The sequence below is a fragment of the Pantherophis guttatus genome, chromosome 1 (genome assembly GCF_059756535.1).
Source record: "Pantherophis guttatus breed Tessera chromosome 1, ASM5975653v1, whole genome shotgun sequence".
NCBI lineage: Eukaryota > Metazoa > Chordata > Lepidosauria > Squamata > Colubridae > Pantherophis > Pantherophis guttatus.
In genome coordinates this window covers 118,915,972-118,937,283 of record NC_142063.1, presented here as the reverse complement: position 1 = coordinate 118,937,283, position 21,312 = coordinate 118,915,972, and the positions used below count along the sequence as shown (strand labels likewise).

General features: G+C 40.8%; 1 protein-coding gene across 3 annotated transcripts in view; it reads right to left on the bottom strand.

Annotated features, from left to right (window-relative positions):
• WNT6 (Wnt family member 6) overlaps positions 1-21,312 on the bottom strand; it is a 51,327-nt gene that overhangs the window by 9,757 nt on the left and 20,258 nt on the right. For 2 of the 3 annotated variants that reach the window (XM_034433739.3, XM_034433738.3), the window contains exon 2: positions 1,578-1,798. In XM_034433739.3, the coding sequence (XP_034289630.1) occupies positions 1,578-1,798 (221 nt within the window). The remainder of the gene's footprint in view (positions 1-1,577; positions 1,799-21,312) is intronic. The other variant, XM_034433740.3, reaches the window with a different exon arrangement.

Sequence of the window (21,312 nt, the reverse complement as noted above, 5' to 3'; positions counted from 1 at the left end):
ATGTTCTGCTATAAACACAAAGAGAGATTTTTCACTTTTAACTATGTGTCTTAATAAAATGAGCACTTGTAAGAAGTTCATTGGCTTCATTTCAGACAAATAATTTTTATCATCTGGTAGGATGTGAGATGATATTATGGTCTTAACATTCAAATGGGTTTTTTCCTATGTGCCAAAACCAGGCACAATCTCACACAGACACGAAGAAGCTTTATGCCTAATTAAGACCCTTGATGCAAGTGAAAATATATGAAAGGACAGAAGTGTTAAGCAATGGAGGGGGCACCATTGGCCATAGCTGAAATTGTATATTTATATGGCATGTACTGGAGATACAAGGAACAGGTGAATCTGCAAGTGAAAGCCCAGCAGGATCCAAAGAAAGATCTGCTGAGCAGACTGGCTGGGGGATATTATTGCAGCATGGAGTGGGGTGGGGAGTACAAATTAGAGATTGGAGAGGAGAGCTTGACAAAGGTGCTCAGGAAAGAATATTTTTTCCTGTTTCTGTTCACCTCCCTGAGCTAAAAGAACTGAAAACAGCTGTGTGAGTCAAGGAGAGAAGTAGATAAAATACTGCTTTTTTTATTTAAAAAAAGGCTCCTTTTGGAAGTGTGACTGCACAGTTTGTTAAGCTAAGGCCTCTGTACTGGAAATAGTACACAAAATAATAAACATCACTGTAATTTAGAGAAGAACAGTGCTTGTTATGACTGCAGAGTTCCTGTTTCCCACCCTCCAACAGAAGCACTAAATTAATCCCAAACCCTAGAACAGTGTTTCCCAAAGTGTGGTACGCGTACCCCCAGGGGTACGGGAAGAGTTTGGTGGGGGTACGCGTTGCACCGGAGTTTGGTGGGGATCACGTGGGAATATCCACTGCACCGTGCTTAGCTGCGCTCACAGAACAAGGAAAGAAATAGGCGCGTATCGCAGTTTTTACACGGGAACTGGGGCCATCGTACATCGTATCGCAACTCATTATGGCGGGAACTTCTGTGCATCCTTCGCGCAGCTCAGGTTCAGCCATTTTTAAACTGCGGGAACATTAACAGTTGACGTTGAGTCGCGGAGCTGTTTAAACGCCGGAGAATTGCAGTGTTATCTAAGCGTTTCCCAAAGTGTGGTACGCGTACCCCCAGGGGTACCATATGTTTTTTATGAGGGGTACTCAGCGTTACGAAAATTATAGAAGGGGTACACATATGTCAAAAGTTTGGGAAACACTGCCCTAGAACTATCTGAATAGCCCAGCTCAACGCATGCAGCAAGGATTCAGTGAACAAATGTCTTCATCCCACCTATTGCCCAATTTAATTTCAAAACAAGCAGAGAAGAGTTTCAAATTTATTCTGTGTCCCCCCCCCCCAACTTCTGAATGAATGAATCATCTCCACATAAGAATTTATATCCCACGGGCAATTTCGGTCCTCTTTTTTTCTCTCTCTTTAATTGTGAAGACTATTTGGATGAGGAATTTCTTTAATGAACAAAATAAATGCTTTTTTTCCCCTTCTGCTCTGGAAGAATCCCAAAGGGCAACGGTCTACTTAAGCAACAAAGCCTACCCCACTCACCCTGCTGTAGGATCTTCCCAAAATATTTGCTGTGGCTGGTGCAGTTCCAGCGACGAAAACGGAATTGGTACTGGCACTCACGCACACCCAGTCTGGCTCCTTTGGCGACTTCTTGTACAATCTCAGGTTCCGTCTGGCACAATTCAGCCTGTTTCCCTGCCAGGCGCTTAGTCTTCCGACAGATGCTGTTGGGATCCATGACCAATGGGCTGCCCACTGCCCTGGAAAGATTGGAGGAAAGACAAGGGAACACTCTAGCTGCATCGAAATTAGTAGGTTTAAACCTTTTTAATAGCTCTTTAGGGCTCTCATAGAAGTTAATTATGAAATTAATCACTGAACTTATGCAAGGATATTCCCAAAGGTATTCCCAATTTTCTGCTGTATGTCCCAGGACTTTCCAGTTTAACATTCTCTCTGACCAGAACCAGTTTTAGGTATTTTGGCACTCTACACAAGGTCATATTCTACCTTCTTCCATTGGCTCCTCTTTCAATTTTTTAAGGAATTTCAAAACACACACTCTAGGTTTTTTTCTTTGAGATTTTGAGCATTATACTTATGATTTTCAGGTCTAGGCAATTTTTTTTTCTTTTTCTCAGAATTTTCACCTTATTTACAATGCACTATTGTAATTTTTTTTAATAATTTACCTGTGGGACCATCTTTTTCCAAGAGTTTCTACCTGTCCAATCTCATCCAACGGATTGGGCATGCTGCAGATCCCATCAGCCAAAGAACTGACTGGTGGGAACTAGAAGACAGACTTTTTCTGCTGTAGCCCCTGCTTTATGGACTAGCCTCCCCTCAGAGATCAGAATGGTCCAACTCTGTTGGCTTTTCACAAAGTTTTTTAAAAATTGGCTATATACCTGGGTCTGGGGCTTGGAGTGTATTAAGGGCCCTGTTGCTTGGCTTTACTATTAGCTGATTAATCATCACAGCTGCTGTTTGTACTTATTTATTTTATGAATGTTTTCAATATTTTAATGTTTTTATAATTGTTTTAATTATATTATAATTCTATAGCCACCCAGAGTCACTTGGTGGAGTTAGGTAGCCATAGAAATTGAAGAAATAATATGAAACTAAATGAAATAATAATAAAATAAAAAAATAAAATAAAATAAAATAAAATAAAATAAAATAAAATAAAATAAAATAATAAAATAAAATAAAATAAAATAATAAAATAAAATAAAATAAAATAAAATAAAATAAAATAAAATAAAATAAAATAAAATAATAAAACAAAATAAAATAAATAAAATAAAATAAAATAAAATAATAAAATAAAATAAAATAATAAAATATAACCCTGAAGCAAGTGCACTGTCTCATAAAGTTAGCTGTTATTGCTTTTCACTTTTTATTGTGGATTTTTTTAAAGTCTTGCCAATTTGGGCATACCCCCTAAAATTTGGCACCCAAGGCTGGTGCCTTCTCAGCCTTAGCCCAGAGCCAGATCTGTCTCAAATAGGATGGCCTCTGAAACAAATGGAAGGAACACCCAACACAGTTACATCTTTTTCTAGCTATCACCCTTCTCTACCTAACAGCTAGGTCACATTAAATTTCTGAAATGACACAAAGTGACTTTTAGGTAGACCTTTAATACAAGAAACAAATCAGTTTGGGCTATACTTCATTTTAGATTTGGTAGAGTCGTATTTTTGAATGTTCGTGCATGTTTTAAAAAATTATTCCCTATTACAGTAATTGTAAGAACAAGATTCTCCTCCATATGTCAGATTACATTCACTCCTCATTGCCTACACTTGCTGCAGTTATCAGCATTGAAACCCTGTGACATCTAAAGGGCCAAAGTTTCTTCATCCTGCATTAACCCACCCACCCCCAAGTTAAGGTTAGCTGAGCTCCAACCCTATTGCTTTTCCAAAACACCATAAAGCTATGGCTTTGCCAGCAGGCCTGGGGACCACAAATGGAGACAGAGATGATAAAGTGGCTGTTTGGATTGTGTTTTTGCTGACATGAGGGTGGGATGGGGTTATTTTAGGGCTTTTATTATATATAGTGGATCAGGGGTGAAATTCAGCAGGTTCTAACAGGTTCTGGAGAACCGGTAGCGGAAATTTTGAGTAATTCGGAGAACCGGCAAATACCACCTCTGGCTGGCCCTAGAGTGGGGTGGGAATGGAGATTTTGCAGTATCCTTCCCCTGGAGTGGGGAGGGAATAGAGATTTGCAGTATCCTTCCCCTGCCACGCCCACCAAGCCACACCACACCCACCAAGCCACGCCCACAGAGCCGGTAGTAAAAAAAAATTGGATTTCACCACTGTAGTGGATCCTTTAAATTTTGTAAGCCGCCCAGAGTCACCTATGTGTGAGTTGGGGGACTATAAAATTTATTAAACAAACAAACCCAATCCCTCTCCATGTACATGTCAAGCAAAGCCACAATACTGATTTAGCAGAGGATAATCTACTTGCATTGGTTCCATCTAAAAGCAGATATGGCTAATGAACTGTGTAAATGCTGGACTATGGTTTTATCTGCCCACAAGGAACAAGAGATAGGGGCCATGGTCAATTTTAATTTGTAGTGTCTTGCTTCTTTGGCCTCTTCCAGACAAAGTTAGATGCCCATCCGTGTATATCATGCTCCTTAAAGCAATGACAACACTCAGATGCACTTGCTCATAGGCAAAACCTATGAGGGTTTAGGTGGGCATACTTCCTACTCAGCCAACCAAATAGTATATAATATATCAATTGTCCAATATATATTACCTACTACTGTTGCTGCAGCTGTTGGTATAATGTAAGAGAGCATTAAAAAATGACCCTTGCTACCTGAAATATATAATCCAATTTCATTCATTTCACTATTATTTTCCATGTAGAGTGGTAATAGGGCATAAGCCCTTCCTTAAATTCAATACATTGTAGGGTTATTATAATTCTATTGTATGACCAGAGCAGGTAAACAAGGAAAGCACGAGTTACTTTTTGAAAGAATGTCTAACCTTGAAAAAACGATAAAGGTTTATAAACAAAACTCTAATGTTGTGCCAGCTTTTCTCCCTAGCTGCTAGATTACTCTCAGTACAGGAGTTTCCCTTAACTATTTTCTTTCAAAAAGCTCACCAAAAAAACAGTTGAAGACTGTAAAACATAAAGATCCAGAGTAGAAATTATAAAGCTATTTTATACTACACAATGAACAAACTTCCCTGCCGATGCCATAGAACACAGGACTGCATGCAAAATCCAGAGAAGCTCAGCTCCAAAAAAAAAACCCCCAAAAGCCCCACCTTCCTCCCTCCTTTGCAATCACAGGAGGGAAAAAAAACTTGAAAACATGCCAGGTGTATCTGTTAAATTTCAAACGCAAGGTTTTTTTTTTTAAACTAACGCTTCCTATGCTCAGCAAAAGAGAGGACACTAATATACTCTGCATATTTTCTTATCCATTGCAAGATTTTCATCCGCTTAAATTCTGCTTCCATTGTATTTCTTCCCCATCAGTGGGCCCAGAAACTGTCATTTTATCATTCCAACAGCTATCAATACCCTTCATGTTTTGTAAATTGACATATTTTAATCATGATTGGATTCATTATCCAAAGCCATAACATTTTGTTAATATTTTGGTGTGGAATGTTGTGCGAGCTGAGCCAATCTCTTTTATAAATAATGTTTTTAAGACCTAGCATGTTGTGCAAATCCAGCCAATTATAGTTGATTCAATAAATCATTCTTAGGCTGGCTGTTGCTATCTGTAATGAGAAAACACAAAGAGGGGTATGGATTGTGAACTGATGCAATCAATATCTATGGATAAAAACATATTTTCAAGAGAGGTAAACTCTTTATGCCTATTCGCGGATGAAATAATGTGATATTCAGTATTATGGGTCAATATATTTTTACAAATAACCCTCACAGCTTTTAAAATACCAATGGCCACCTACTCTTCACAAAAGGCTGGAGTCATGATCAGTTTAGATCAGGGGTGAAATCCAGCAGGTTCTGACAGGTTTTGGAGAACCGGTAGCGGAAATTTTGAGCAGTTCGGAGACCCAGCAAATACCACCTCTGGCTAGTGTGGGAATGGAGATTTTGCAATATCCTTCCCCTAGGAGTGGGGAGGGAATGGAGATTTTGCAGTATCCTTCCCCTGCCACGCCCACCAAGCCACACCCACAGAACTGGTAGTAAAAAAAATTGGATTTCACCACTGGTTTAGATGTTCTCACTTTGATCCCCATTACATTGATTGACAGGATACAGAATAGCCCTTACTGCTTGACTATGAAGCCTACAGTCTGCGAGTCCATCACGCCCCAGGAAGTTTTGAAAAAATCCAAACTAATGAAATGGATCACTAGAGAACCAGAGCCAGGAAATTCTAGCAACTCAAAAGATTAAATCTCTCAATGCAGTAATACGGAGAGGGAATGCAAGAGCTTCGAATTAAAAAAATCCATGTGTATCCAGGGATATGTCTGCACCTGTGTGCTTCTATCTGCCCAAACAAATATTTTCTACCTAGGCTATCTGTGGGTCATCTTTTATGATCTAGGTATGAACTCCTTCTTGTCTGCTTCCGCCTGGCAATGGATGTATTTTAAGGCAATCCTTCATGAGTAGATTGTGGCACAAAACATGCCACACTTAAGAGTACAAGACTCCTCTTGAGGAGATCAAAGCTCCCTCTTATCTAATTTCCTGTTTCTTACCAGAGGCCAAAGCGGGGCATGACAGCAGAAGATACTCATAGGCATAGTGAGGGTTGTAAAAGGGCATACAACTAAAACCAAACAAAGTAGGACTACGCTAATCGGTTCTATGACACTTCACACTGACTAGACATGTCTCACTTCAGGCCTCCCTGTCCTCTACCATCTCCTGAAGACCATTTAAACTCACGCCGATTGCTTCAGTGACTCCATCCAGCCACCTCATTCTCTGCCGTCCCCTTCTTCTTTTGCCCTCAATCGTTCCCAGTATTAGGCTCTTCTCCAGTTGAGCCCTTCCTTTATATTAAATTACACTGAATATAAGTCCTATGCTCATGACAGAATATGGAATATAAATACTGCATAGCAAGAGAGAAAAGGGGCCAGGTGGCATTAGGAAGATAAATATAAAAGAGAAGATAAAGAGAAGATAAAGAGAAGATAAAGAGCCTTGATAGTACAGTGGTTTAGTGCACCCTATCATTAACACAGCTGCCTGCAATTTCTGCTGGTTCGAATCTCTCCAAGGCTCAAGGTTGACTCAGCCTTCCATCCTTTCTAAGGTAGGTGAAATGAGGACCCAGTTTGTGGGGGCAATAAGCTGACTTTGTATAAAAAATATACAAAAGAATGAAGGCTATTGCTTAACGCATTGTAAGCCGCCCTGAGTCTTCGGAGAAGGGCGGCATATAAATCAAATTATATATATATATATATATGGTGCTCAAATTTCAAGAAGAATGCTATTGTGTAGTTCATCTGTGGACATGGAGGTGCTCTGCAGTCCCACTCTAGAAGCACAGTGTGTAGCAAAGTGGGGACTCTGAATGTCCACTGTTGTATAACTGTGGGTGTTCCTTTGTGATGCAAGTCTTGGTTTTCTATCAGTATTTGGTGACACGTGTCTTCAAAGCCAATGGAGGCTTCATAGCATAGGGCTGATCTGCAGGTTTTGTCATCAGCTGCAGCTTCTAGTTCCCTTAGCTAGAAGTCAGTTTCATTCACAGCATCTTTGTAGCATTTTCATGGACCTTGAGAACTCTTTCCAGACTCCAGCAATGAGCAAAGCATACATATAGCTGCCCAGAGTAGCTCCACAGTGAGATGGGTGTCAAATAAATTGAACAAATAAAGAATACATCCATCCTGATGACATGCCCCACCCATGTCATCTGGGCTCTGTTAATCAAGGACTCTGTGGTGGTGGACTCTGCATGATCCAAGACCTCCAGGTTTGATACCAAGTCTTGCCAACAAATGCTAAGGATGGATGGATGTGCATATAAAATTTTTCCAGTTGTTTCACTTGCCTTCAGTACAGAGTCCAGGACTCACATCCATATAGGAGAGAAGTGGAAAACACAGCCCTGTAGACTTTCAGGCTTGTGGAGGTATGGATGTTGTATTAACAGAGCGCTCCAATACACAGCCATCCCAGTGCCTGGCTGGCCTTGCTAATCCTTGAATCAATTTCTCTGTTTAAAGACCCAAAACTCAAGATGATGCTTCCCAAGTATTGGAAGCTGTTTATATTTATCAGATGGGGGCCATCAATAGTGACTTTTGGTCCTACAGGTTTGATATTTGGCCCAGGCTGGTAAAGTGCTTCAGTCTAAAATAAGCACCATGGAGAGAGGCATTTACCCTGTTCAGGGCAATAAATCTTCACTTCTCCAGCAATGGTTACACTATCCAATTTTCTTTTACCATCCTCTCCCAAACTTCATTACAGCTGTGTTGGCTATGGGTGATAGAGGCTATAGCCCAAACATCTGGAGGACATTGGATTGTGATAAGGCTGGACCATATGTTAAAATATCAAGGACAAAGATTCTGTAGAAAGTAAAAAGCAGATATTGTTATTTTTTAAAGTGCTTATTGGTCAACAGATGCCCATACATGTTAGATTAGCAATAGGAACTACTTATCTTGGACTCAATTCTATGCACGGCCATGAGGCAAGGAACTTTATTTCTCTGGGAACCTAGTAGATTGTTGTGAGCTATCAGAACTTGCTGAGAATCAAGTGACATACAAGTTTAATAAATGATATTACTTCTATTATAGTGAAAAGGCTATTCATGTAAATCTACTCTACCCATAATAGCAATAGCAATAGTACTTAGACTTATATACCGCTTCATAGTGCTTTACAGCATTATGCGATTTACAGAGTCAGCATATATTGCCCCCAACAATCTGGGTCCTCATTTTACCGACCTAAGAAGGATGGAAGGCTGAGTCAACCTTGAGCCTGGTGAGATTCGATCTCCCATACTGCTGGCAGCCGGTGATCGGCAGAATAGCCTGCAGTACTGCACTCTAACCACTGCACCACCGCGGCTCCTATAATAATTCTGCTTCTGATGAACAGTCATTTTTTGGCCATGTCAGTGGGTAATTGACTTGTAAAAGCCTGCTAAACATCCCTGTAACAAATTTATAGCAGCCTCATTGGGACATATTTATTGCTCCACATGAGATATCTTCAATAAATATTAACAAGAATACAGAGAACATGGAGTACTTCTTAAACAATTTAATTTTCTTTTAAAAACTGAATAGGGGTATAAATTAATCCAGTTTTCATCTTTTGCCTTAGTCATTACTTTTGTTTTGTCTGTAACTTCTATAATATATGTAAAGGACTTACAATATATATTCCTTAAAGTTTACCTTCCATGGAAATGATTTCTGATCTTCAAGACAATATTAGTATTTATTCAAAACTATGTCAAGAAGCATCTCCCCCCCCACACACACACACACAAAGCACAGATGATAAAAAATAAATGAATGCCCTCTAAATATTTGGGATGAGAGCGGGAAAAGATTACTCATTGTTTTAAAGACAGAAACCGCACTTATGTTGGGGAAGGGTGTTTCATAACCAAGACTCAATTTGGTACAGATTTTTTCCCCTATAACCCAGCTTTCCTTAGCCAAGCACCCTTTAAACATTTTGGGACTCACAATGGCATCTTGTCTGAGTTATTTGGGAATTACAGAACTGCTGTTCCAATCCACCAAGGAGATACCAGGCTAGGGAAGGCATTTGTCTCCCCTTTGCAAGCCAGGGCATCTCAGAAACAGCATCCATTCCATGTCCTCAACTTGTCATCTGGCAGAAGATGGTCCTTTATGGGAAATATACAAGGTTGACCGATCTATGCTCATTTTTAATTGCTATGGGCAATGAGACAAAAGTGACTCAAAATCAAGTCACTTTCTACATGCAGAATCATTATAAACTGCTTATCTAAAGGGGAATGTGGAGAGCTGCCCCAGTGGTGAAATCCAATTTTTTTTACTACCGGTTCTGTGGGCGTGTCTTGGTGGGCATGGTGTGGCTTGGTAGGTGTGGCTTGGTGGGCGTGGCAGGGGAAGGATACTGCAAAATCTCCATTCTCACCCCACTCCAGGGAAAGGATACTGCAAAATCTCCATTACCACCCCACTCCAGGGGGAAGGATACTGCAAAATCTCCATTACCACCCCACTCCAGGGCGAAGGATATTGCAAAATCTCCATTCCCACCCTTCTCTGGGGCCAGCCAGAGGTGGTATTTGCCGGTTCTCCAAACTACTCAAAAGTTCCGCTACCGGTTCTCCGAACTGCTTAAAATTTCCGCTACCAGTTCTCCAGAACCTGTCAGAACCTGCTGGATTTCACCCCTGAGCTGCCCCCAATGTTGCCAGCTGAATGTTATGGCTGAGTGAGGATTGCAGAGGATTCTTATCCTACTTCTTACAGATAGTTTCAGTGGCACTGACAACTTTTGCATCATTGGTTGTTTCTCTAATTGTCACCATTTCCAGACAAGGAGAGTCTACAGCACGGGTGTCAAACTCACAGCATCACATTGCCATCACATGATGTTTCATGATGGTTTTCCCATTTGCAGAACTGAGGTGGGAGTGGCCTGCGCGTGATGCATCTGCCCCACAGCCCGCCAATTTGACACCCCTGGTCTACAGGGTAGTTGGACACCTACCTTTTGCCAAAAAAATATCCAGAAACAGGGAAGGGTCAAGGTAATAATTAAAGATAATTGTGTTATATATCTAAGATTTATTCTGAATAAGTTCTACCTACATACAGAACTGGCCAAGACAAAACCTAATCCTTCAAGACTATAAAAGCATTTCAAATAAGTGGAGTCACAGCTGAAAAGGCCCTATTTCTAGAAGAAATCAATCTCTCCTAAAAGGCTGATGAGGTAGCATGGAAGTGATCTTATCTGAGTGAAGACTATTCTTTAGCTAACCTGAGTAAAGCTACTACATTTTCAGACCAGCACTTTGAATTAGAAAATAAGCATACTGACAAATGCAACTATCTTAAGCTTGGGAGTTATTTAGTAAACATGTGCAAAGCTTCAAAGAATCTTCATGCAAAGTCTTCTTCAAAGCTGCTTTGAAAAGCAACCAGCAGCCTCCCATCTGTAGGTGAGGCAAAGGGGTTTATCCATGAGTTCCGGAGGCCTGATGCTACCATTCCAGTGGTTCTATTAATGGAACAGCCAAGTGAGGCACCAAGGCAACAGAAGGATGCAAATGTTGCCACCTCCCTAGCACAAAGTGTGTTGTCCTGACAACGCATGGTTGCTTCACATATTCCTAATACAGGGAGTCCTCGACTTACAACAGTTCATATAGTGACTCTTCAAAAGTTACAAAATGTGAGTTATTATGACCGGTTTTCACAGTTATGAACTTTGCAAGCATCCCCATGAACAGGTGATCAAAATTCAGGTGGTGAGCAACTGGTTCATATTTATGACCGTTGCTGTGTCCCAGGGTCCTGTGATCAACTTTTGACAAGCAAGGTCAATGGGGAAACCAGATTCACTTAACAACCGGGTTACTAACTTACCAACTGCAGTGATTCACTTAACAACTGTAGCAAGAAAGGTTGTAAAATGGGGCAAACTCGTTTAACAAATTTCTCACTTAACAACAGAAATTTTGGGCTCATTTGTGGTCACAAGTCGAGGACTACCTGCGTTCCAGTTTTCAACACCCACCGATATTTTGCACTATCTGCTACTAGAAAGATATCTTCAAGGTAGCCACAGGTAAAGTAATGTACTGTCATCCAGTCTAAAATTAGCCAATGTGTAACAGATATGCAAGCTGCAGCCATTCCTAAATGGAGATGACTATAATCTACATCTTGGTGTCTACCGATTGAGTATTGGGTTAAATATGAGACTGCCCCTGAACACAATACTGTATGGAAACTCCAACTAGTGCACAATATGGCTGTCAAAATTTTAATTTATACTGTCAAAACTCTCAAAGTGCCTGTCGAATGAATGCTTGTTGGAGCAGGCCCAAATATTTGAAAGGAAGGAGCCCAAACCAGCCTCGCACAGAGGCTCTGCTCCAGCTACCTTTCCCATATGTAATTATGATTATAATTACTTTCTTGGTAACGGTTCACCAGCTCTGGAATGCTCTCTTTCAAATAGTAAGCCAAACTCTAAACTTGATTCTCTCTCACTCTGGGACCAGTTTAAGATATCTCTATTTAGCTAGATAGTTACTGGTGTCTTTGATACAAATTCCCAGTTTGCCTGTGTTACTGATGTTTATTTATTTGTCTGCCTGGGGCCGGTGGCAATTAACTTCCTGTTAGCTGAATCATAATCTCACTTAAATGAAGGGCAGGGTAGAAATGCTTTAAACCCATAAATACCCCTCATGCATTTCCCAGGATCCCGGTTGTCCTGGAGAGCAAGTTCCAGGAAGGGCATCTATCTTCAACTCAGATTAAGCCCGGGAGGGACAGAGCTTCAGCGTGCAGGAAGAGGCGCCTGACCGTAGTTTTGGCCTGGGCAAGGCTATCATTAAGCAGGGACAATTTGTCCCTCCTTTTAAACGAAGCGATCGAGCCCTGGGGCAGAGGATCAAACGCTGAACTGCGGTTCACCCCGGCGAAGATCCGACGAGGAAGCAAGCCCTCAGCCAGCAGTCCCTCCTCTCCTCCCACCCACGGTGGTCCAGGGAGCGCTGAAGTCCTCCCCCGTTCGCGCTGAATGCTGACAGGACGGAATGAAAGCGAGGGGGAGCAAGAGACGAGGCGCGCGGGGCAGAGAAAAGAGGAATTCTGAACCCAGGTCTCCTCCCTTTCACCCCGGACCCCGAGATGGGAGAGAAAGAGAGAATGTGTGTGTGTGTGTGTGTGTGGCCAGAAGCTGTCAATTCCACTACGTCTCTCCCCTCCTCCTTTCTCCCCCCGCCCCCTTTTCCAGGGGACGGGGTGGAAAAATGCTGCCAAACTGCTACTTGCTCTGCTTAGGGGAAAGTGAGCTCCCGCGAGCACTGCCCGAGCATGTCCCCGACGCAAAGCTCGCTCGGGTTTGCAATTACCGCGCGCTCCGCCCCGCCTGCAAACCTGCGAAAAGATCGCGCCCTGAGACTCCGGGCGTGGCTTTCCCGCTAGATAGGGAGACCCGTCAGACCATTAATCCATGCAAATAGCCACGCCCCTCTCGCGTAAATTGGCTGGCTTTCCCTGGCACGCGGCGCGCCTCTGCAAAGGCACTAGCGCGCGCGCAAGCGAGGGCCCGCGCGTGGACGGTGGCGAGCTTAATTTCGCCCCTGAGAGAATCGAACAACGAAGGAAAAAAAAAAACGGATCCAGTAATAAAACGGGTCTTTATGAGTCTTAATTAAACAAGGGCTTAATTTGAGCCACGATTTATTAGCAGTTTAGCCTTAGTCTGGAGAAAATTAAATTTCCATTCACTGGTTGGAGTGGTTTGAACCAGTGGTGGGATTCAAATTTTTTTACTACCGGTTCTGTGGGCGAGGTGTGGCTTTGTCGGCGTGGCAGGGGAAGGATACTGCAAAATCTTCATTCCCTCCCCACTCCAGGGGAAGGATATTGCAAAATCTCCACACCCACTCCACTCTGGGGCCAGCCAGAGATGGCATTTGCCAATTCTCCGAACTGCTCAAAATTTCCGCTACCAGTTCTCCAGAACCTGTCAGAACCTGCTGGATATCACCCCTGCTTTGAATCCTTCTCTCAACGAGCAATCTTGTTGGACTCTGCCACCCGTTGTCCACAATTAGTACAACTGTGGCAATGTGTAAGGCTAAAATGGGAGCAAGGCAGAGAACAAGGCAGTCTGTGCCTTCCTGCGCACCTCAGAGTAAACGTGGGATTTAAAAGATAACTAATAATACAGTATCCAGCTCTGGAATGTGAAAGTCCCCAAGTCTTGTGTTGATACAAAACTGGCACTCGACTAATAATGACAAAATTCTTCTTTTCCTGAAGACAGATCCAAGTCTTTTAAGTTTGGGTGAAAACCAGCATTTTAGAATAAATGAAGTAAAAAGTTAGTTTATTTAGAACTAAAGGACACTGGGACATCTGGAAGCATAGTAGGTGCTTCCCAATGACATGGGTTTTTATGAAGGCCTAAACAATGATAATTTTCATTCTCAGCACTCCTTTTTCTTCATTCATTCAATCGGATGTCGCAGGGTCTTAGGTACCTTAAAGATTAATCTATTTTACTATCATTTCTTAAATCTCACACACATTAAAATATTTTGAGGGTTCATAAATACAATAGCAATGTGAAGGCCTTTGACTGTAAGTCATGCAGCTTGAAAAAAACCTATGTTTCATTATCCCATCTAAGAATTACAATGTTTTGAGTATAAATGTTCAGAAAAGGAGACACTGCTTGTAAACATTGCAATTAAGAAAAAGAATTCTGGCTATCAAAATCTAATTCTGGGAACATCTCTAGGTAGAAGAGCTACTTTGCAACCCTGGTGCAGAACACAGAGAATTTTACATTTCCTGCTATGGGAGAAAGAAGATAAGCACAACTTCTTTTGATTTCACTCACTGTTTCAGGCTGGACTTCTCACATGTGCATATACAGTACATGTGCACATACAACAGAAGGATGTTCACACATTAAAACTTGGTTGGAATTAGAAATCACAATGATTAAGCCAAAACCAGATCAACTTCATTATATATTAGCATATTGCATGAATTGGGCTATCCTGTTAAACCTCAATGTTTTGTTTATTTTTGCTTTGGCATATTGTATGGCACAATCATTTCATAAATCTGTCCATAAATACCTTCAGCAAAGGATAATGTTTTATAGCCCTGATAAAGTAGATTCTACTTCCCAAAATAATCATCATGTTAATCTTTAAGGTGCCATAGATCCTGCAGTATCCCATTGCATCAAGATAAAAGGAGGCAATGGCAAACAACCTCTAGTATTGGAAAGAGGTCCAGCTTGTTTGAGGCCAGTCTCTGATTTATTATATCAGGAAATATAAGGACTCATGAGTAAGTAGCAATAGTACTTCTAGAGTGCAAACCTACTCTTTTACTTGTCTAGAAAAGAAATGCTTCTCATTTGACATCACAGCCCTTTTCACATCGACCCAGAACTAACCAAAGAATCCATGACAACATTGGTCTACAGAATACCCAACCTAACCAAATACACCAAGACTGAAACATCTAGAATCATGGATCTCATCAACCTCTGCCTAACTGCATTCTTTCAATTTGATGGGCATACTTGTCAACAAATCAAAGATACACCCATGTGATTATTATTTTCAGGTCTCATAGCAGAGGTCATAATGCAACACTGGGAGTCGATAGCATTCCAATGCATACAACCCAAAATATGGATCAGGTATGTGAAAAGCACCTTTACCGTAATAAAAAAGGGCTAGCTAGGGAATACCCAATAAACCATCAACATCATCTTCGAAGGAATTACAAGGGAAGAAAAAAACATCATGCTACCCTTCCTAGATATCCTTATCAGCAGACAGACTGCATGGCAAACTAGAAACATAAGTCCATGGAAAAACCACCCACACCAACCAAGTGTTCCACGATCTAAATAATCACCCAACCTCCCATCAGAGAAGCTGTAAATAGTAAAGAACACTAGACAAGTACAAACATACTGCAGAAACCCTGAACATCGGAAAAAAGAAAACTGATCATCTTTACAACGTCTTCCAACAAAATGGATATTCATGCATCTTCATGCACTCAACCCAATATAGTACAATCAACTTAAGGTATAAAAAGGACAACACTATCAGGCATCAAAAACCTCTCCGAAACCACTAACAGACTATTACAACCACATGGCACCAACTAAAGCTGTCTAAAACATCCTAAGTAAACTAAATGACCCAGCATCCCCAGGAAAAAAAAAACATGAATCATCTACAACATATAGTGTAATGACAGCAACAACCACTATATAGGACAAACAGGCAGAAGACTAGCAGAATGCAACCATGAACACTAACAGTTCAGAAGACATTATGAAAACTCTTTAATTTCATAATATATTAACAGACTTAACCATAATTTCAGCTGGGAAACAGACCAAACCAAGTCCAGATGCTAGACCAATTCTAGAAAATTCCTGGAAGCCTAGTACTCTGACCAATTGGCCATCAACAGACACATACATATAAAGGACATTTATATACCATTGAAAAGAGACAATCAACAACCCAAAAAGGGAAGAAAAAGCTAAAATACCTCCACACCAGCAATCAATACCTAATGAGCATAGATTAACACCAAAATTAACATCAGACCAACAACCAAAGAGTAAACAATACTCTATCAAGGAATTGCCAAAGAAGCTAACAATAAACAGCCCAACCAAAGAGCCATCAAGATTATTCCCACCAATGCTGCCAGGACAATATAACAGGACCACTGGAATATAAATTGAGCACACACACACACACGCACACACACTAGCACTGATATTGTTACCTAGTTTGGGTAATGAAACATCTGCAAGGAAACAGCCAAGTTCAAAGAGCATCAAAGACCCCTCATGATTTTGTGCATGATCTTCATGCACTTTGGATATACCATAAATTTAATAAATAAAACAAAACAAAACAGCTCCCCCATTGTTGAAAAAAGGTTGGTGCTAGTGAAGGCAATCCTTTGATCTAACTTAGGAGTGATTATCTTAAAACATTTTTGAGGGAGATTTCTGCAAATCGGATGTATGTTAAAATATAGTTTCTTCCCAGATTCCTGCTAAATAAGGTTAATGTCAAAGAGAGCAAAAATATTTTCACATTTTTAGCTTTTTAGGCCTGCGATCCTGTGCTTATTACCCTAAAAGTGAACTACAATTAACACCTTGATTTCTAAGTAAATATATTTAAAATTAAACTAAGCATCTTAAATATGACCCTCTTTATAATATAATCCATTAATCAGAAAAGTTTATTTGATTTTAGTGTATCTTGCTCTCACATTTAAAAGTTCGCCATTTGTTTTCTTTCCCCTAATCTCCCTGGATCACTAGTACATCCGCTTTGGAACTTTTCTTAAGCATTACTTTCTAGAGGATTGTTTCTTATATTGGATCTCTTCATCTGAATCAAGATGAAACTCCCGGACTTCTAAGTCATTATGGACAATGCCCAAACTACCTGAAAATATTGTGACTTATGATATCCCAACATTTCTGGAGACACCAGGCTGGGGAAGCCGGTTCTAAAGAATGATCCATTGTATTACAGCTGACTTGTTTGCACCTTCTTGGAAATAAATTCTATCGAATAAATAGTGGAATAAACTCTTAAACAAACTTATCCCCTCTCAGACATTTCAAAAGCTGTTTTTGTTTTGGCCTGTCCTTCTATAGATCCAAAAATCTCCTTAAAGCTTAATATGATTCTGATAATCCACAGTGGGAATTATTGGTGAGTTGTATCTTGAGGTATGAAGTTAATAGTTGGTTCTTATTGAATAGGATACCTGCTTCTAGAAAAAAAAATATAGTTTTGCAAAAAGGAGTGTAGTGGAGGGGTCTGGCCAGCTGTCAGCATGTAGTATCTTAGAAGTTAAAGTCTTGCCTTTGTCACTCAGTTAATGAAACATTCTTCTAAAGAGTAAGAGATCCAGAATTCAAACTTGGAGTGTTGTGTATAAAATACAAGTACAGGAGGCTGAAAATGGGGAGGGGGTGGCAGCAGGAGGGAAAAGAAAGAAATACATTCTGGCAGAGGAAGACTCGTGCGGCTTCTTGAACTTTGCTTTTTCACGGTGTATAGTTGTTATTTTTATAAACACTGTGCCCAATGATCTCTGCTTGGCATTAGGAAGAAATAATCACCCCACCCAACCAAGTTTGAAATACTCCTGGGCATTGAGAAATGACCAGGGGGCTCCAAGTTTGTATGTTCTAGTCATGACTGAGAGTGTGATATATTTTCATTGGAGGGGATTATGTAATTATGAGCTGGGAATGACATCAAAAATGCAGAGCTAAGGTTACATGTTGCAAACTTGACTCTGGTATTTGCTCCCCCAGAGGGCTACCTTAATAAAGCATGCACATATATGCTGCATACACAATTGAAGCTATGTGTGTGTGTGTGTGTAATCCAAACGTAATGTAAAGTTGGGCAGAGTGAAAACAAACAGAACTTTTCAGATTTCATATATATCATTTAAAAGTTCTTGATGAACGACAGATTTAAAACCAACAAATGAACCCTCAGACTCTCGCTCACACCCCTCTACTTCATGCAGTATGTATCTAATTTGTGGAGCTTGGAGCTTGTAGGCACAGTGCTATGACCAAGAGAATAACAAATAGAAGATTAGACGAATCACTGAAAGACAGAAATATCAATAACTGTTAACTAAGGGCCTCTGCAGATGTTATGACTTAGTGCTCACTTCCAGCTGCAAAGAATTCCACTGATGAGAACTGTACAATCCAAACATGCATATGCCTACATTATGGCAAGCCAGGCAAGAGAAGAATATATCTTGCTGAATTAAAACCACAGCCCATATACAGGTAGTCCTCAATTTACAACAGTTCATTTAGTGACTTTTCAAAGTTGCAACAGCACTGAAAAAAGTGACTTATGACCATTTTTCACACTTATGACTGTTGCAGCATTCCCCTGGTCAAAATTCACATGCTTGGCCACTGGTTTATATTTATGACGGTTGCAGTGTCCTGGGGTCATGTGATCAGCTTTTGCGACCTTCTGACAAGCAAAGTCAATGGGGAAGCAGATTAATTTAACAACCGTGTTACTAACTTAACTGCAATAGTGGCAAGAAAAGTCGTAAAATGGGGCAAAACTCACTTTAACAAATGTTTCACTTAGCAACAGAAATCTTGGGCTCAATTGTGGTCATACGTCAAGGACTACCTGTAACCTATAAGCAAGATTCAAATAACACCCTCCAATCTGGGTTCCTCAAACCCATATTGGGTGATATAGACATTTTCTTATTAATCTGCTATTATTAATGACCCAAGCATTCTAAACAAACGTGGGAAAGATACCAAATGGATAGCCGTTCTGATTTAATTTAGTTAGGATTATATCCTTACCTGTGAATAATTCTAACTTGGAAGAGACTGCTCCAGGGGTGAAATCCAGCAGGTTCTGACAGGTTCTGGAGAACCCGTAGTGGAAATTTTAGTAGTTCTGGCAAATACCACCTCTGGCTGGCCCCAGTGGAGTGAGAATGGAGATTTTGCAATATCCTTCCCCCAGGAATGGGGAGGGAATGGGGATTTTGCAGTATCCTTCCCCTGCCACGCCCACCAAACCATGCCCACCAAGCCACACCACGCCCACCAAACCACGCCCACAGAACCGGTAGTAAAAAAAATTTGGATTTCACTACTGGACTGCTCCATATGCAATTCTACAACGTGATGAAAAACCCTTTAATGAATGAGAAACAGAATGTGTGTTGGAGAGAAGCAAAAAATAATAATGTGTCTATGCCTATTAGCATATTCATATTATTTTGAAATATTGGCAGATACCTGAATTTTCCCATGCCTTCTCTATGAAATGGCCAAGCCATAGCTTGTTTAACTTTAACTTTAAGTTTAACTTGTTAAACTAGGCAAGCTGTAATGGGTTTCTCTAGAAATGGAAACAGCAGAGATTCGCTATGGCAGCAGACCCACAACTGATCTGTACGCTAATCTGTTCTAGTAAATCCGTGAGGTTAAATAGCAAGGGAAGAGTTTGCTGGAGGCTTTCATTCTTTGAATTTCCCTATAAGCAGCAGCTGGCTGTGCAGCAGAAATGAAGATAAATGTATCCCAGGTGGTAAGATGAAAAGGTTCAGGACAGAATGTGATCTACCCATATTTCTAGATGCAATAAGTACAGGTAGTCCTCAATTTACAATTGGGACTAGAATTTCCATTACTAAGCAAGGCAGTCGTTAAGTGAAATGTGCCTGCTTTTACTGTCTTTTTTTTTGGTCATAGTTGTTAAGAGAATCACTCAGTAAATTGCACAGTCATTAAGCCAATTCAGCTTCTCTCAAGTTGACTTTGTTTGCAGGATGTCAGCTGGGAATGGTGCAAATAGTGATCACATGACCCCCCCCAGGATGCTGCAAACTTTGTAAATACATGCCAGATGCCAATCATCCAAATTTTAATCACATGGGGATACTGCAATGGTTGTAAGTGCAAGGACCGGTCATAGATCAATTTTTTCAGTGCTGTTTTAACTTCAGTCGTTATTAAATGAATGGTTGCAAGTCTAAGAGTGCTGTTAGTGGAGTGATTTTATTTTACATATGCTGAAGACAAAAGTCTTTTTCCTCTGAAGCCTATAACTTATTTAATTATTTTTCTTAAGTCGTAACACTCACCTATATTTTCTTGTTATGTGAGGTTCAAGTAGACTCTAAATCAGGGGTGTCAAACTCGCGTTGTCACGGCGTCGTCATGTGATGTATCAGGATTTTTTCCCCCTTCGCTAAACTGGGCGGGATCGAGGCCAGCACGTGACGCATTCAGCCCGCAGGCCGCAAGTTTGACACCCCTGCTCTAAATACTACTTGCTTACATGCCACTTTGTATTGGGAGTAGGTTTTACATTCAAGGTTGGTAAGCAAAGTCCAAACATTTGATGTTTTAGTAGATTCGAGAACAGGGAACTCTTCACTTGCAGAAGGGGCTACTTTAAAGTGGAGATGGGGAACAAAATCCCTGCCAGAAAAACAGTTTGTCCACTCAGCGGGCTGTTTTTCTGCAGCAATTTACTTGTGGTCAACTTAATCCCCTTTTCTGGATTTGCATGACTCATTGAACCACCAATTCTCCAACTTGGCTGGATTATTACAATGCACTCAGCTAAAGTGTGGACATTTTGTGGTTCTGTGTATCCTGTAAATATTGCCAAGAAAACAAGAATGGAATCCCTTCAACTATTGTTACATTAAACTAAAATGAAGAGGCCCTTCCAAAATATTGAGTCTGATTAAGAAACAGGTTTTTCCCAGCTTTTCTTGTTACCATCATCGTGCCCTGGGTGGTATGGTTTGGCTTTGTTTTGAAGCCTAAGGTGGCCATGAAAGCAAGAGCATGGAGAATAAGTGACCAAATCAGGTGGTGATTCAGCGTTGGAACAATCTAACATTTGTCTTCATCCAACCTGGAAACCAAGTGGACTGCAAAAGAATGGGACTGTCCTCCTACCGGCCTTGTTGTTGTTGTTGTTGTTGTTATTGTTAGTTGCGAAGTCATGTCCGACCCATTGTGACCCCATGGACAACGTTCCTCCAGGTCTTCCTGTCCTCTACCATCCTCTGGAGTCCATTTAAGCTCACACTTACTGCTTCAGTGACTCCATCCAGCCACCTCACTCTCTGTTGTCCCCTTCTTCTTTTGCCCTCAATCTTTCCCAGCATTAGGCTATTCCTGAAAAAAATGTAATGTTCCCCATCTCACCTTTGCCTCCCTTCAGAAACTGGTCTTTTTTTTTTTTCAGGCTAGTAACTTTTGTGGGCTTGTTTACAAGGCTGCTTTAAATTGCCAGGACAAAGCTGTCAGGTTAATTCAATATCCATTACTCTCTCCAAAGACCAACTGGAGCCAAACTTCACTGTAAACTAAATAGACCAGGCTTTGTACAGAATGTTTTTCCCTGAGATGTTGACAGAAGACAGAAAGTTTCTACTTTTCTAAGTCA